Consider the following 17,423-nt stretch of genomic DNA (forward strand, 5'->3'; position numbering starts at 1 on the left):
AATTTAAACGCAGCTTTAAGTGTATTGCACATAAGCTGTATTGGGTGGGAGACCCAAAGCAATTAAAAGATATACGCCATGTAAAATAATTTCCCATAAAGCAGTACCTATAAAGCATGCAATAAATCTAAAATAGAAAGAAGAACTACAATAGCCCCATTTGTTTTATTCCCAGAAGAGTTAACTGCCCTTAACTCTTTTTCTCCAAATCTTCTGTAGAGAAAAGAATTGTTTGGGCTTTGCTGGACAAAGGACCCCACAACTGGCTCACTGTGACTGAGAAGGAAGTCTTCATAGCTCAGTCAGTAGAGCAGGAGACTCTGAATCTCAGGGCTGTGGGTTCAAGCCCCACATTGGGCAAAAGTGCAACGGGTTGGACTAGATGACCCTTGTGGTCTCTCCAGCTCTATGATTCCCTACTTTCACGGTTGTAACTGAGAACCCACAATTTAAATTCACCTTTGCTGCTTTTCATAGACAAGGCCTGTGTGGTGCCATTCAAGACAAAAGGCACAAAGCTGGGTAGCCTTGCGGTCTTCCCACAACTTTGTTACTTAGTCTGAGTGTGGGGTGTTTGGAACTTCTTACTGCAGGAGTTTGGGAGGGTTTGATTTTGAATGAATGAATGAATGAATGAATGAATGAATGAATCTTTATTTGCACCAGCCATCAGCCATAGCAATAAAACAAGAATAGAAATAAAAAGTCAATTATATAAAATACATTTTAGGGTTTTGAATCAATAGTCCAACAGTGGATCTTATTCTGATTGCCCCAGCTAAAAACCTTGCAACCTTTGCTGTCAACCTGCTCATCTTGATCCGCCAAGAGAAAGGACACTGCGGCAGTGGTTGGGTGACCCAGAATGGACAATAAAAGAGGGGCGATCTCTTTCCTCAACTCTTTATAAAGTACGGATTCGGTACTGCCATCTCCACAGGGACATAAGCGTTTTTCGTGTACAATCCCTTTATATACAGCCGAGGGCAATACATTCAATCTTGCGAGAGTAAAAGCGCGTCTAGACTTTGATATTTTTCCCCCAGCTCATTGCATTTTTATCCCATCTTTAAATTAAAGGCAAGATGGCTTTAATTAACTACCTACTCAGAATATGAGCACAAACAGAGTACTTGAAACTTTTTTTTTCCCCTGCAAAAAAAGTTAGTAAAGCCTAGCTCAGAGATATTTTGGCTTCCCTCCAACATCCCAGATGAGCCTTCAATTCCTGCATTTCAGACAGTTGGACTAGATGACCCTTGGGGTCCCTTCCGATTCTATGATTTTTTTTTAAAGATGCCATATTGCATAAAGCAGAGGCAAACCTAGGATTTGCTGCACTTCCCCTAAGTATACACCTGCTGGCACTCAAAGCTTCCTGGCCATGGTAGCGTTATGCATTTGCTTGTCACAGACCCTTTAAAAAGTTAGTACAGTGGTACCTCGGGTTACATACGCTTCAGGTTACAGACTCCGCTAACCCAGAAATAGTACCTCAGGTTAAGAACTTTGCTTCAGGATGAGAACAGAAATCGTGCAGCGGGAGGCCCCATTAGCTAAAGTGGTGCTTCAGGTTAAGCACAGTTTCAGGCTAAGAATGGACCTCCAGAACGAATTAAGTACGTAACCAGAGGTACCACTGTATAGGCAGCCATATGGGCCCAGAAAAAAGAGAGTAGGCGGGAAGCGGGGAGAGGCTCCAAAACCCACAGCTGAGCGATGCCTTTAAAGTAAAGGTAAAGGTAAAGGTACCCCTGCCCGTACGGGCCAGTCTTGACAGACTCTGGGGTTGTGCGCCCATCTCACTCAAGAGGCCGGGGGCCAGCGCTGTCCGGAGACACTTCCAGGTCACATGGCCAGCGTGACAAAGCTGCATCTGGTGAGCCAGCGCAGCACACGGAAACGCCGTTTACCTTCCCGCCAGTAAGCGGTCCCTATTTATCTACTTGCACCCGGGGGTGCTTTCGAACTGCTAGGTTGGCAGGCGCTGGGACCGAGCAGCGGGAGCGCACCCCGCCGCAGGGATTCGAACCGCCGACCTTTCGATCGGCAAGCCCTAGGTGCTGAGGCTTTTACCCACAGCGCCACCCGCGTCCCCACTAGCGATGCCTTTATTTGGGGTCAACTAAAGCCTTGCAAAACGGCAAGCAAGCAAAATGGGTGGAGTATTGAGCTCCTAGCAAAGTGTGACAAGTGGCGTTTCCTCTCTGCCCAGAGGTCTCAAGAAAGGTTGCCAGCTTTTCAGCTGACTCCTGTAGCTGTACTTTATATGAGCAGGGCCGGATTTAGGTTTGATGAGGCCCTCAGCTACTGAAGGTAATGGGGCCCTTTATACATCCAGCTGTCCTTTGTCAACAACAAATTGTCACTGTTTTTTGTGTTGAATGTATAATTTAGGGACCTAATAGGTATCTAAAGCCATTTGCACATGCAGAATGTAGGCACCCTATATATAGAAATGAGCAAACCAGTGATATTTTAGGGAGCAGGCTAGCAGGCGGGGTCCATGTCTTACATCATAGGAGCCTACACAGCACAGAACACTGTTGCTGTATGTAGGTTTTATTTTATTTGTTTTTACCTTATATTATGGAAATGTACATCCAGGTTTTTTTCCTTTAAGTTTTTTTTGGGCCCCCAAGAGAGTGGGGCCCTAAGCTACAGCTTGTTTAGCTTATATATAAATCCAGCACTGTATATGCGCAGGCTGAAATGCAGGAATTAACAAACAAGGTTTCCATAGCATGGGGGGAAACACAGTCACCTGTTAACTGCTGCAGAGGGCATGAATGGAAAGTGGCGAGGCACAGCCTCAAGGCTAAACTAAGTAACTGCATGCAGTGTTTAATATTGTACACATAAAGGTTGCCACACCCTAGTTATATCTTGCTTCCCTAGCCATCCATCCCCAGCGTGTGGCATTCTAACTTCTATAGAATTAATGCCATTTTAGCAGCCAGCCTTAAACATGTATTCAATTAAAACAACAACAACCTGGTTTTCCCTGCTGCAGAATCACCCAAGCACACAGAGCACTAGTTAAGGACTCCAAAAGACAACATACAAACATGTTAACTTACCACAAAATACCCAAGACCACCTTCCAAACATTCTCTTGCAGAGCTCTTCTTTATATACCTGTGGTGATGTCATCCAAAGGCAGACCACACTTGAGTGACAGCTCAAGAAAGCAATCAGAAACGCCCCACCACAGCAAAGATGGGGTTGTGTAGATCGGTGGCTCTTCTTGAGAAAGAGGGTGGGTTGACATTGTGGTGGGTCATTTTCTGCCTGGCAACTGATGACTCAGAAATTTGACACTGTCTCGCACTACATTTTGCATCCATTGGGCACTGGTGAAGGGAAAGATCAGTCCTATGCACTGTTTACTCAGAAGTAAGACTGAGTTCAGTGGAACTTACTGCCAAGTAAATGTGCAGTCATGCAGCCCAACTCTATGTATTGTTTACTCAGAAGTAAATTCATTGGTGCTTAAAGGTAAAGGGACCCCATACCATTAGGTCCAGTCGTGACCGACTCTGGGGTTGCGGCGCTCATCTCGCTTTATTGGCCAAGGGAGCCGGCGTACAGCTTCCGGGTCATGTGGTCAGCATGACTAAGCCGCTTCTGGCAAACCACAGCAGTGCGCGTTAATGCCGTTTACCTTCCCGCCACAGTGGTACCTATTTATCTACTTGCACTTTGATGTGCTTTTGAACTGCTAGGTTGGCAGGAGCAGGGACCGAGCAACGGGAGCTCACCCTGTCGCGGGGATTCGAACCGCCGACCTTCTGATTGGCAAGTCCTAGGATCTGTGGTTTAACCCACAGCGCCACCCGCGTGCTTACTCCCAAGTAAATATCTCCCATCAAACAAGGAGTTGAAACTGGCAGCAGGAAAAGGGTTAACCACCCCTTCCCACCTGCTTTCTATCTATGCCTGATTGCGGCATTATTAGCTCCCCCCCACCTTAAAGGGAGATGGGAAGTTATACAGAACTCCATACAACTTATAGCTCAGTCCCATACCCTCCAAGTGTCCAATTTTCCAGTCCCAGAGTTACAGAAGTCATCCCAGTTTCTGATTTGATCCCGGAATGTCCCAGTTATCCATTTTCCTCACCTCCACACCTGGGAGAAAAATTAAAAGTGGTGTGTGTACATGTTCAAAAACAGAGTCCTGTTTATACTGAAAATAAAATTCCCACACCGAATGAAGGAAATGGCACAGCTGGCATATGAAGCCCTTTCTAGGAAGGCTAAAGGCTTGCCTTTGTAAATAAAAAGTAATAAAAATAAAGCTGAGTGTTTGTGGTACCTGCTGAGGAGCACCAGCAAAAACATACCCCATACTAGAACAACTAAAAGTAAAGGTAAAGGGACCCCTGACCATTAGGTCCAGTCGTGGATGACTCTGGGGTTGCGGCGCTCATCTCGCTTTACTGGCCGAGGGAGCCGGCATACAGCTTTTGGATCATATGGCCAGCATGACTAAGCCACTTCTGGCGAACAAGAGCAGAGCACGGAAACGCCATTTACTTTCCCGCTGGAGTGGTACCTATTTATCTACTTGCACTTTGATGTGCTTTTGAACTGCTAGGTTGGCAGGAGCAACGGGAGCTCACCCTGTCGTGGGGATTTGAACCGCCGACCTTCTGATCGGCAAGCCCTAGGCTCTATGGTTTAACTCACAGTGACACCTGTGTCCCACTAGAACTACTGCTCATGAAATAACATCTCTCTCGTTTCTGTCACATTTAAACAAGCAGTATTTATTTGCACGAAAGTATTTTAGTTTTTGCAGTGTTCAAATTGTCAATATTTCTGTATCCTCATTTTGAATTACAAAGTTTTACCAGCAGGAAAAATTGAAACCGGATGATTTCCAGACATATATGGGCATCAGGCTTACTGAGCTGTGGCCTTTCTGATGTCTGGATACAGTAACTATGACCTCACTGGTGTGTGCTGTGACATCACCAGTGTGACCACAGTGCTATCATGTGAATTTTGAAGATGCAGCTGTAGTACATTTTCCACTGGGGAAGGATGGACATATCAAAGGCCTTTTGTCTATAATTCCAGCAGTTCGATTCATCTATGCCAAAAATCACCCAGAGACGGGTTTCACTGGAGACCTACCAATGAAATAGCAGGAAAATGCCGGGAGCATGATGAAAACCAGCAAATGAGGTACTATTCAGATATCTTCCACATCATACAGGCATAAAGACATCTGGGCTAGCAGTTCTCCAGACCATCTCAAATAGCAAGCTCAAGTTCAGGGGATGAATGGTTAGAGCTCAATAGCAGTTTTTCCTTGGCAAGCAGAAGGTCCCAGATTTGATCACTGGAGTCTCTTCAGTTAAGAGGGTCTCACGTTGCAGAACTGGAAGTAGACTGGCAGCCAATCTTAGTACATAGACTCAGCTTGATGAACCAATGGTCTGATGCAGTATTAGGGAGCTGCATATGAGGAAGATGGCAGTGCAGTCTCCGTGAGGTTCATTTCAGTCCTCTTGAATCTGTAGGGGGGGGGAATTAGCAACGCATTTGTAGGAGAGGACCCTCATTTTGGCTTCCGGAGTGCTAAGAGGCTGGGGTTATTTAGAAGAGTGTATGACAGCAGCCACCTTGTCCTGGCTTTGTTGGAAACCCTGAAATCTAAAAGAAAACAAGGCATCAGTGCTTAATTTCTAATAAGCTGCCTAATATCCTTTCTCCTTCAAGGCACGGACACCAGGTGGAACAAGCTTCATTAACGTGGTTGCCACTTCAAAAAACACCCAGTACAGTAGTACCTCGGGTTAAGTACTTAATTCGTTCTGGAGGTCCGTACTTAACCTGAAACTGTTCTTAACCTGAAGCACCACTTTAGCTAATGGGGCCTCCCGCTGCTGCCGCACCGCAGGAGCCCGATTTCTGTTCTCATGCTGAAGCAAAGTTCTTAACCTGAAGCACTATTTCTGGGTTAGCGGAGTCTGTAACCTGAAGCGTATGTAACCTGAAGCGTATGTAACCCGAGGTACCACTGTATACTGGCTTCACCTGTGGGATGAGCCAAGCATCCACACACACACACAAACACACACACACTGCTGTTACACCAGGGGTCAGTAACCTTTTTCAGCCGTGGGCTGGTCCACCATCCCTCAGACCATGTGGTGGGCCAGACTATATTTTTTGGGGGGGAATGAACAAATTCCTATGCCCCACAAATAACCCAGAGATGCAATTTTAAATAAATAAACACATTCTACTCATGTAAAAACACGCTGATTCCCGGACTGTCCGTGGGCCAGATTGCGAAGGTGATTGGGCCGCATCCGGCCCACGGACCTTAGGTTGCCTACCCCGGTCTCCACACTTGTGAGAATGCAATATTTCCTAACCTGAACATTTCATAGACGACCCATATCACTGCAGTGCCCATATCTGCCAGCAGAGAGCAGGAAAGACGGTGAAATTTTATCCTAAGGCACTTGCGGAGTTTTGAGATATTGCTAGTACAGTGGTGCCTCGCAAGACGAAAAGAATCCGTTCCGTGAGGCTCTTCGTCTAGCGGTTTTTTCGTCTTGCGAAGCAAGCCCATTGACGGCTTAGCGAATTAGCGCTATTAGCGGCTTAGTGGCTTTTAGCGGCTTCTAGAGGCTTATCAGCATAGCGGATAAGCAGATAAGCGGCTTAGCGGCTTAAAAAAAGGGGGGGTGGGAAAAAAAGTCGGAAAAACTTGCAAGACATTTCGTCTTGCGAAGCAAGCCCATAGGGAAATTCGTTTTGCGAAGCGCCTCCAAAACGGAAAACCCTTTCGTCTAGCGGGTTTTTTGTCTTGCGAGGCATTCATCTTGCGGGGCACCACTGTAAATGTCAGAATTTGCTTACACTTCTTAGTTAAAGGTAAAGGGACGCCTGACCATTAGGTCCAGTCATGACCGACTCTGGGGTTGCGGCGCTCATCTCGCTTTATTGGCCGAGGGAGCCGGCGTACAGCTTCCGGGTCATATGGCCAGCATGACTAAGCCACTTCTGGAGAACCAGAGCAGCGCACCGAAACGCCATTTACCTTCCCGCCGGAGCGGTACCTATTTATCTACTTGCACTTTGACGTGCTTTTGAACTGCTAGGTTGGCAGGAGCAGGGACCGAGCAATGGAAGCTCACCCCGTCGCGGGGATTCGAACCACCGACCTTCTGATTGCAAGTCCTAGGCTCTGTGGTTTAACCTACAGTGCCACCTGCATCCGCTTACACTTCTTACTGGCATCCTAAAACAATAGCAAGTATGGATAAACGGCAACTATATTCCTAATATTTACTGTAACGTGTATAAATCTGTGGCAGCCAACTAGAGTCTACCTGTTACTGTTGCATTGGTGAAATGAAGATAGTTGGTGGGTCTCTGCTGTTGTCTCTCTCTCGTTTGGACCACGAGAAGGTGGCAAAAACAGACGAGGGTGGGATTCGTGTGGTTGTGGTCCATGAAGAGCATCCCTATCCATGTCCTGAATCCTGCAGTCGAATCATAGTGAGGGAGAAATTCAGTTCGTGTCAAAAAAGGTTATTTATGTATGCCACTACTGCGACCCGTGTTCTGTTAGCCCCAAAATGGAAAAGGTCCCAACTAAAGAAAATTGGCAACTTAAACTGATGGAATATGCGCAGTTTGCAGACCTCACATATAGAATAAGAGAACAAGAAGAACATACTTGTAAAGAAGATTGGAAAATGTTTATTGAATATATGGGGGGGAATTGTGTACACTTGAAAATGTGGGCAGCACTAAGATAAATTCAACAGTGTAAACAAGTTTTGATGGATGTAATAATGGAATACTGAATGGTATAGTTTATGTGAAATATGCAGGGATTCATGATAGGCAAAATGAACCACTGAAAGAGAAAAAGGGAAGCCATTGACATTTTAAGGTTGTTTAAATGTGTATTTTAAACTGTAAAACAGAAAATTTAATAAAAATTATACGCACACAAAAAATGAACTTAAGAAGGGAAAACTGAAAAACTGAAAATAAAAACTAAAATTGAGAGATTTGGACATCCCTGCTGAGCACATGGGAATTTGTAAACCCTTTATCCATAGATCTCAGGGAAGTTCACAACATAAATAAATACAAAAACAAGCCACGAACGTGTGAACAAGCAGAACGTGTGAACAAGCTAAAGGGCAGTTACCATGGGACAGTTGCAGAAAACTGGTACTGTCCATCAATAGGTAACCTACATGCCTGACTTCTTAAACCTAGTCAACATTTTTTAATCAACTGAAGTTTGAGTTGATTAATTTAGCTATTAAGCTGATAAAATCATGCAGCCTTCATTGTGGGCTTTTCCTTGCTCTTTGGGTTTGCTCACTTGCTTCTTTTTTGAAAGTCAGAGATGTTTGAGAACCTTCCAGCCTTATGGCCCTGGAAGGAGAGAGAGAGAGAGAGAGAGAGAGAGAGAGAGAGAGAGACCGTAGCCCAGGCCTTTGAGGAGATTTCACCCCTCCCATATCCAAGAATCTCCTGAGGAGCCTGCTGATTCTACAGAGAGGAGGAGCAATGCTCTGCTTTCTACTTAGTCAGTGAGTGAATCAGCCAGCGTGTGAGTCAGTCAGTGTATCGGAGAGAGAGAGAGTGTTAGAGATCGTGTCTAGAGATAAGGTTGCTGCTAAGAGCAGCTGCAGACTCTCAGTGTAGCATTGATTTATGCTTAGATCCTTTAGCTCTGTATATAGTTTAGTATCATAGTTGTAGCTATAGAATAAAAGGAAGATATTCTACAGAGCTGCTCTCCGAGTGGTTTATACTCTGCAAGACTCTGCTAAACTCTGCTGCGCGACGACTGTATTATTGTGCAAGTGAATCCGGTGCTCTCAGCTCTAAGCTGTGAGTCCACAGCACGGTGACCTGTCCCTGTGAGAAAGGTGGTCGCTGGCAGTGCTACCCAGCTCGCCTAGCCCAGTCGGGATTGAAGTGCATGAGTCCAGTTGGTGCACTGGCTCAAGGGCGATGCTGACAGCCTTACCTAGGTCAGCTGCTTCATAGCCTTTGGGCATGATTGTCCTGTCTATCCGAGCAATCAGCCAGGCTCCCACAATGATGCTGCACAGCAGACGGAACAGGCAGGCCCCCAAGCCCAGCACCACGTTGTAGAAGAACAAGAAGTAGTTGAAATTGTGGAAAGCTTTCCTGGAAATAAGGACAAATCGCCACAGGAGAGTCACAATAGCAGACGCACTCAAGGAGGCAGCATCAAGTGTAAAATGAATCAAACTGCTTCTAGCTTTCAGGCTTCCAGCTAAAGGTACACGTGGGAATCAAAAGCAAGTCGCAGGATTGTACAGAGGGGCTCCGAGTCTAGTCATACTCAGAGTAAGCCCATTATTGTCCATTACTTTCCGTTGCTCCGCTCTGAGGGGAGGTTACCTGGACACAGGGCCAGACTTTGGCCTTTCAAATTTCAGCAGCACCCTGTGTGGGGGCCAAAATTGGACACCCCCTCGCATCTCGCCTTCGGTTCTTCCCAATTCACTACGTCATACTTGTGGCACCATGTTTGTTTTCAAGACCTTCTCTTGTGCAAACTCCCTTGTGAGGATGGCACTATTATAAAGTATAAGGGACGCGGGTGGCGCTGTGCTCTAAACCAATGAGCCTCTTGGTCGAAGGTTTGAATCCCCGTGACGGGGTGAGCTTCCAGCTCCTGCCAACCTAGCAGTTTGAAAGCACACCAGTGCAAGTAGATATATAGATACCGCTGTGGCGGGAAGGTAAACAGCGTTTCCATACGCTCTGGTTTCCATCAAGGAGTTTCCATCAGAAGTGGTTTAGTCATGCTGGCCACATGACCCGGAAAGCTGTCTGTGGACAAACGCTGACTCCCTCGGCCTGAAAGCAAGATGAGTGCCACACTCCGTAGTTGCCTTTGACTGCACTTAACCGTCCAGGGGTCCTTTACCTTTTTTACCTATTATAAAGTTTAACCACTAGATAGCAGCTCACTAGATAACCACTAGATAGCATGCGGGTGGCGCTGTGGGTTAAACCACAGAGCCTAGGACTTGCCGATCAGAAGGTCGGTGATTCGAATCCCTGCAACGGGGTGAGCTCCCGTTGCTCGGTCCCTGCTCCTGCCAACCTAGCAGTTCAAAAGCACGTCAAAGTGCAAGTAGATAAATAGGTACCACTCCGGCAGGAAGATAAATGGCATTTCCGTGCACTGCTCTGGTTCGCCAGAAGCGGCTTAGTCATGCTGGCCACATGACTCGGAAGCTGTACGCCGGCTCCCACGGCCAACAAAGTGAGATGAGCACCACAACCCCAGAGTCGGTCACGACTGGACCTAATGGTCAGGGCTCCCTTTACCTTTACTAGCACCAGATTTAACATTTCTGAATGGTCACAGGACTTTCCTGCTGATGTTGTGTTCTTGTTCAAGACAGACAACAATGTCCTTGCGAGAATCCTGACTAGTATGTTCTCCCGGCAAACACTGTGGTTACACTTTTCCTCCATCACATAGAGGCAGCAAACATTTCTTGCCTTGCACAGCTTCGACTGCAACAGATTTTTCTTTTCTTTTTTTTTTATTTAATTTTTATTGATTTTCAATACAAGTTGAAAAACAAAACAACACACACATATAAACCAACGCACACATATCAACCAACCAAAACGAAAAACAACAAACAAACAAACAAAAAAAGAAAAAGAAAAAACAAAACACACCAATAAACCCATACATATATCCATTTACAACATTACATTAAGGACTTCCCTCCATCACGGTTTGAGCTCTATTTTAACCTTATCTCCCTGCAGTTTGTTTTTACCATCTGTATCAATACCTCTCAGGCTTTATATTATACCTACTGTAATTTTAATATTTCCTATATTTTTTTCTATATATGTAAAGAATTTATTCCAATCAGTAATAAATTTAGTATTTTTCTGGTGCCTGATCTTCTGTGTCATCCTTGCTAGCTCTATATACTCAAATAATTTGGATTGCCATTCTCTAATAGTTGGGATATTGGGGGTCTTCCAGTTTTGCGCTAAAAGTAACCTGGCCGCTGCCGTTGCATATTGGAACATGGTTTGGTCTTCTCGTCTTATCTCCTCCCCTACCATTCGACTGCAACAGATTTTTCTATCATGAACGTAAACAATGGGGAGTAGAAATGCCAGCTTTTTTCCAGCACGGCTCCAACGCCTTTAACAACTGCATGATAAGCAGAAACTCATCGGCAGGACCAGTAGATGTGTCTGTTGTGCAAGCTGGATAAAATGTTAAGAGCCCTCCCCTGGACAAAAAACAAACCCCGTTGGCAACCCAACTTCCTTGCCCTGACCTGTTATCAAGAGCCAAAGGCTTTTCCTTGTCAGTCAGCAAAATCTTCGGCTGAAGAAAGAAGGCAGTAGCTGTTGCAATCTGCAGTTGCATGAGCCCTATGACGACGGCAAGTGTGAGGCTGAGGCAGAAAAGGCAGAGAGAAGTGACAATTTTATGAGATTGTAACACAAATATAAGGAGCTGAATGCCAAGGTCAGGTATGCATCAGTACATTTCTTTCCCAGCTATCCCAGACAACAGACTGCTAGTAATAATTGAAAGACTGATTTAAAAAACCAGCAAAGTCAAAAAATGCCGTGGATCTACAAGGGGTATTAAGGGGAATCTGTGCTGAGCTGCAAATGGGCTCTCCTACAACTGCTATTGGACCATAAAGAAGGCTGATCACCGAAGAATGGATGCTTTTGAATTATGGTGCATGGAGGAGACTCTTGAGAGTCCCATGGACGGCAAGAAGATCAAACCTATCCATTCTTAAGGAAATCAGCCCTGAGTGCTCACTGGAAGGACAGATCCTTAAGAATGGATTGGTTGGATCTTCTTGCAGTCCATGGGACTCTCAAGAGTCTCCTCTAGCACCATAATTCAAAAGCATCAATTATTTGGCGATCAGCCTTCTTTATGGTCCAGCTTTCACTTCCAGTGCTCACTGGAAGGACAGATCCTGAAGCTGAGGCTCCAATACTTTGGCTACCTCATGAGAAGAGAAGACTCCCTGGAAAAGACCCTGATGTTGGGAAAGATGGAGGGCACAAGGAAAAGGGGACGACAGAGGATGAGATGGTTGGATAGTGTTCTCGAAGCTACCAGCATGAGTTTCACCAAACTGCGGGAGGCAGTGGAAGACAGGAGTGCCTGGCGTGCTCTGGTCCAGGGGGTCACGAAGAGGCGGACACGACTAAACGACTAAACAACAACAACAACAAAAACATTTCTTCTTCTTCTTCTTCTTCTTCTTCTTCTTCTTCTTCGTTCTTTTGTTACTACTACTGTTAAGTTGTGGGTGAACATATCAGACGTCACAGCGATTCTTCAAACAGCTCTTGTTTATTCACAGGCCAGAACAGAACTGAACTGAAGGGTTCAGCCAGCCTGCTTATATAGAGCTCCACTAGAACGCAACAGTAACCATTTTCTGTAACTATCCAATCACTGAATGTCACTTTCAATCCCTTATTTGCATATGTGGACCTGAGTGAAAACTATCTACAGTATTCCCCTGCTGGCCCAGGGTGAGAACTTCAGTACATAACACTTTGCAGCCCTGGCAAGGAGCTGTGTTGGAGCCCGCCCACCCCCTGAAAAAATCAACTTTGTGCCATGGTGTTTGATCTCGCCATGACAGCAGCAGCACATCATCGCGCACATAAGCACCATACACTTCATAGTCTGGCAGCTGATATTTACGCCCTTCTCGGGCCTGTGCCCCCAGAGGGAGCCAGTTTCAGCAACCCCTAGGTACACCTCTGTGTTTGGGTAGCAGTAGGAGTCAGCCGAAGGACGCGGATGGCGCTGTGGGTTAAACCACAGAGATTAGGACTTGCTGATCAGAAGGTCAGCGGTTTGAATCCCCGCGACGGGGTGAGCTCCTGTTGCTCGGTCCCTGCTCCTGCCAACCTAGCAGTTCGAAAGCACGTCAAAGTGCAAGTAGATAAATAGGTACCGCTCCGACGGGAAGGTAAACGGCGTTTCCATATGCTGCTCTGGTTTGCCAAAAGTGGCTTAGTCATGCTGGCCACATGACCCGGAAGCTGTCTGCAGACAAACGCCGGCTCCCTCGGCCAATAAAGAGAGAAGAGCACCGCAACCCCAGAGTCGGTCATGACTGGACTTAATGGTCAGGGATCCCGTTACCTATACTTAGGAGTCACCCACCTAGAAGCAGCTCAGCCAGATGGGGAAATGGTAAATGTCTAGATTGCGAGGATCAGAAGGTTGAAAACCAAATGTTTGACCCCCCCAAAATCAGAGTCATCAGGTTCACAAGCACAGCTTGCAAAGGGCACTTCTATTTATGTTTTCTTTGATAAAGCACAAGGAGCACCTGAGAACAAAATTAATGTTTTGTGAATGTAGGAAGCACTGGGCAAAGCTGAGAGATGATCACTCACCCAAGACTACCCAGGGAATGCCTGCCTGACCAACGTCCTGGCTCACAACCTCCTTCTCAGTCAGTACCCTAGGAGACTGTACAAAAAATGCAGGGCACTTACATTCCAGTTCCCAGACTTTTAAGCATTTCGATCCCCTGACCATGCTTGATGGGCAAAACGAAACCATACATGAACATCACCCCAAAGAGGCACTGAACTGTGTGGACGATCAGGTACCCTAGAGGGAAAAAGCACAAATGAACAATTAACAAGGGAAGAAAGGGGCAACCCCAATCATCAGTTCACAACAAAGACAGTCACGTACCCCATAGTATGTATGCAATTTGCCAACCAGAGTATCTTGCTATTGCGGCCTGTTAATATTAAAATAAAATAAAAAATGGAGAGACGTTTATATACAATAAACACTCACATGTATAATAGAAAATAAGAACATACACACGGCCTGATATATAAATCTCCACTAGGAACTCTACTATGGACCATCTTCCTTGCTGAAGCCATTGATACCAAAGCTAAGCAGGGATAAAAGACTAACATTTGGGACCAGTCATAAACATTCTGTCTCATTCTCCCAACATTCCATGTGACCAAGAAACTGACCCCAGCATGCCATTATTTTTTGTATGTATGTATGTGGCGCTGTGGGTTAAACCACAGAGCCTAGGACTTGCTGATCAGAAGGTCGGCGGTTCGAATCCCCGTGACGGGGTGAGCTCCCGTTGCTCAGTCCCAGCTCCTGCCCACCTAGCAGTTCGAAAGCATGTCAAAGTGCAAGTAGATAAATAGGTACTGCTCTGGCGGGAAGGTAAACAGCGTTTCCGTGCGCTGCTCTGGTTCGCCAGAAGCGGCTTAGTCATGCTGGCCACATGAGCCGGAAGCTGTACGCTGGCTCCCTCGGCCAATAAAGCAAGATGAGCACCGCAACCCCAGAGTCGGCCACAACTGGTCAGGGGTCCCTTTACCTTTACCTTATGTATGTATGTCCTTAGATAGATAGTTTATTATGGCCATAGGCCCATATTCAATAGATCATGCAGCAAAACAGGTATAACAAAGTAAAATTAATAAATTAAAATACGTTTAAATCAAGTACATCTCAAACCGTAAATTTCTACATTCCATTAAAATAAGAACAGTATAGCACTTAAAATATGAAATTATCAATATAAATCAATATTACTTAGGCAAAATCAATAATCATAGAGTAATCCATTTTTCCTCTTATAAGCTAATACTGTTATCAGAAATTTGGCAACAGAAAGAGACCTGCTCGGATCAGAATCTTGCAGTAAATGTATTAGCTGTTTTTCCAAGGAGTCACCCGAGATTTCCAATAATAAAGGGGACAAAAATCTGATCCGAGAAACTGAATGTAGTGAACAACAGAACAGTATATGTTGTAAGGATTCTATAGATCTATTATCACATACCCACACCGCTGAGATCTGACCATTGGAAAATCTATTATTCAAGACATTGGAAGGAAAGGCGTTAAATCTTGCCTTAATAAAGGCATATCTGTGGACCGCTACAGACAAAGAAGTCAAATAGGACGGTATCTGCTGAGAGGGCACTATGCCAAGATTTAATGGTGAGCAAGTGCCACTACCCAAAATGGTGTTTTGTTGTAAGTCAATCTCCTCAAGTTTTTGAGTGAGGATTTTTTTTTGCTGTGGCTAGGTCCAGTTCCAATAATTCTGATGGAGACAATCCATAGGTCACTACTTTAGAGTGGATCTCTTTTGCCCATAGGACGGGAAAATCATCTCTCCAAAGGCATTGGATCAGATACAGATTTGGGAGCCTATGCCTTAAGGACAACCAGTAGCAAAGGCTGCACCTCCAAAGAGTATTTTCTAAAGATGTAATTTTTAATTCTAGGCGAATAGCTGCGTTACTAACGCACTGTGGAAGTTTTAGCAGTCGTCTTAGAAATTGATTTTGGATTACCTCCAAGGGCATCAAGTTTACTGCGGTCCCCCATAAAGGAACAGCATATGCCAATGCTGCAATTACTTTAGCTTTGAATACTTTCAGGGCAGATGGAACATGAAGAGCCCCGTCCGAAAAGAAAAAGCGCAAAAGCGCAAAGGATAGGGCCTTGGCCTTGTTTAAAATATGTGCAATATGCGCCTTCCAACCCAGATTATATTGGAGAAAAACTCCCAGGTATTGAAATTTATAGACCTGTTCAATAGGTTTCCCATCTAATTGCCACTTATAGGATTTCCGACTTTTTGAAAAAATTAGTACTTTTGATTTAGATTGATTTATAGTAAGAGAATTGGTTTTACAGTATGAAACAAAACATTTTAATGCTCTCCTGAGGCCAATTCTTGAGAAGGATAGAATCACAGCGTCATCAGCATAGAGTAATAATGGGCAACGATAGTTTGCGAGATGGGGGGCATGGATGATTTCCTGAGATTCAGCCAATGGTATCCTCATGTCACTAATGAATAAATTGAAAAGAAAAGGAGCTAGGATACATCCTTGCCGGACTCCTCTGTTGATGGGCACGGAGTTTGTGAGATCACTGGCTGGGGTTATTCTCACCCTAGCAGCTGACCCCTCATGCAGCTGGATTATTAACCATAAAAGTCTTCTATCAATTCCCCATCGGGCCAACTTTTCCCAGAGTAACCTTCTGGGGATACTGTCAAATGCAGCCTTAAGGTCGATAAAAGCCGCACAAAGTTGGCCTCGGTTTGAAGAGGAATATTTTCGGGCTAGATGGTGCAAGACTAAAACATGGTCCGTAGTTGACTGGTTCGGTCTGAATCCTGCTTGCTCAGGGCCTATCAGTTTCTTTTCTTCAGCCCATTGGGTAAGTCTATTCAGCAGAAAACGTGCGTATATCTTTCCAACTATTGACAGTAGACTAATATTCCTATAATTCTCCGGATCGTCTGGGGAGCCTTTTTTATATATTGGAATTATAATAGCGTCCTTCCATATTTTTGGCACCCTTCCAGTTGCATTGATAGCATCGAAAGTAACAGCCAGGATTTTTGCCCACCAGTCAGAATGTAGTTTTATGGCCTCCGCCGGAACCAAATCTGGTCCAGGGGCTTTGCCGATTTTAAGCTTAGAGATTAAATTCAAAATTTCATCGGGGTCAGTAGGAGACCAGACGGGGAGATGATCAAATACATCATCAAGAGCGTTGGTATTGGGTTCTGGAGACGCAAAATATTTTCTTAAAAAGGATTCCCAGACCGGGGCAGGAATTATTGTTAAGGGGTATCTCCTTGATCTTCTATTAACCAATTGCCAAAACTGCTGTGAGCTACGTAAACTAGAGGCGACTATAAGTGCCTGCCAGCAATTTTGTTGCCACTCTTGCTTAGCCATTCTCTGGGCTTGCTTATATGCTGTCTTTGCTTGTCGGTAATTCCTAGGTAATACTAAAGCACCAGAAGATTTATATTCATTGTAAATGGCACAGAGATGTCGTCTAGCTTGTTTGCACTTTAAGTTAAACCAGGGGGCACCGGTCTTAAAATGGGCCCAATTTACTTGAATATGTATGTATGTATGTATGTATGTATGTATGTATGTATTTGTTTGGTTAGTTATGGGATCTGCATTCCAGTCTTCGTCATGCAATGGTAACAGAGCAACAAATCAACTACAGAAAATCAGCGCATCAAAATTGAATTAAAAACCTATCCACATATTCATTCATTTGCCACAACAGCCATCTTAAAACAGACTAAAGTTCAAAAGATTGGGCAAAAACATCTTTTTTCCTGGCACCAAACGTTCCTCAGTGTCAGCACCTGCCTAATCTCTACAGGACGAGTGTTTTACAATCAGGGTGCCACCACTGAGAAGACCCCGTTCTGAATTCTGACCCTCCAGCTTTCACTAGGCAATGGTATAGCCGAAAGGGACTCACCAGTAGATCTCAATTCATAGGCAGGGTAGGACAAGGGGAGGTACTCCATTATATAA

General features: G+C 45.0%; 1 protein-coding gene across 2 annotated transcripts in view; it reads right to left on the reverse strand.

The window, feature by feature from the left end:
- Nucleotides 1–4,750: 4,750 nt before the first annotated feature.
- Nucleotides 4,751–17,423, reverse strand: part of LOC307206315 (stimulated by retinoic acid gene 6 protein-like) — a 35,173-nt gene continuing 22,500 nt past the window's right edge. Inside the window, exons 13-18 of one of the 2 annotated variants that reach the window (XM_079959463.1) lie at nucleotides 13,768–13,816; nucleotides 13,563–13,680; nucleotides 11,348–11,467; nucleotides 9,022–9,185; nucleotides 7,355–7,507; nucleotides 4,751–5,388 (exon numbers count right to left, since the gene is read on the reverse strand). In XM_079959463.1, coding sequence (XP_079815589.1) covers nucleotides 5,303–5,388; nucleotides 7,355–7,507; nucleotides 9,022–9,185; nucleotides 11,348–11,467; nucleotides 13,563–13,680; nucleotides 13,768–13,816 — 690 coding nt within the window. In that variant the 3' untranslated portion in view covers nucleotides 4,751–5,302. Of the gene's footprint in view, nucleotides 5,664–7,354; nucleotides 7,508–9,021; nucleotides 9,186–11,347; nucleotides 11,468–13,562; nucleotides 13,681–13,767; nucleotides 13,817–17,423 lie in introns of both variants that reach the window. The other variant, XM_079959462.1, reaches the window with a different exon arrangement.

This window comes from Podarcis cretensis (assembly GCF_951804945.1).
Source record: "Podarcis cretensis genome assembly, chromosome: 17".
In the NCBI taxonomy this organism is placed as follows: domain Eukaryota; kingdom Metazoa; phylum Chordata; class Lepidosauria; order Squamata; family Lacertidae; genus Podarcis; species Podarcis cretensis.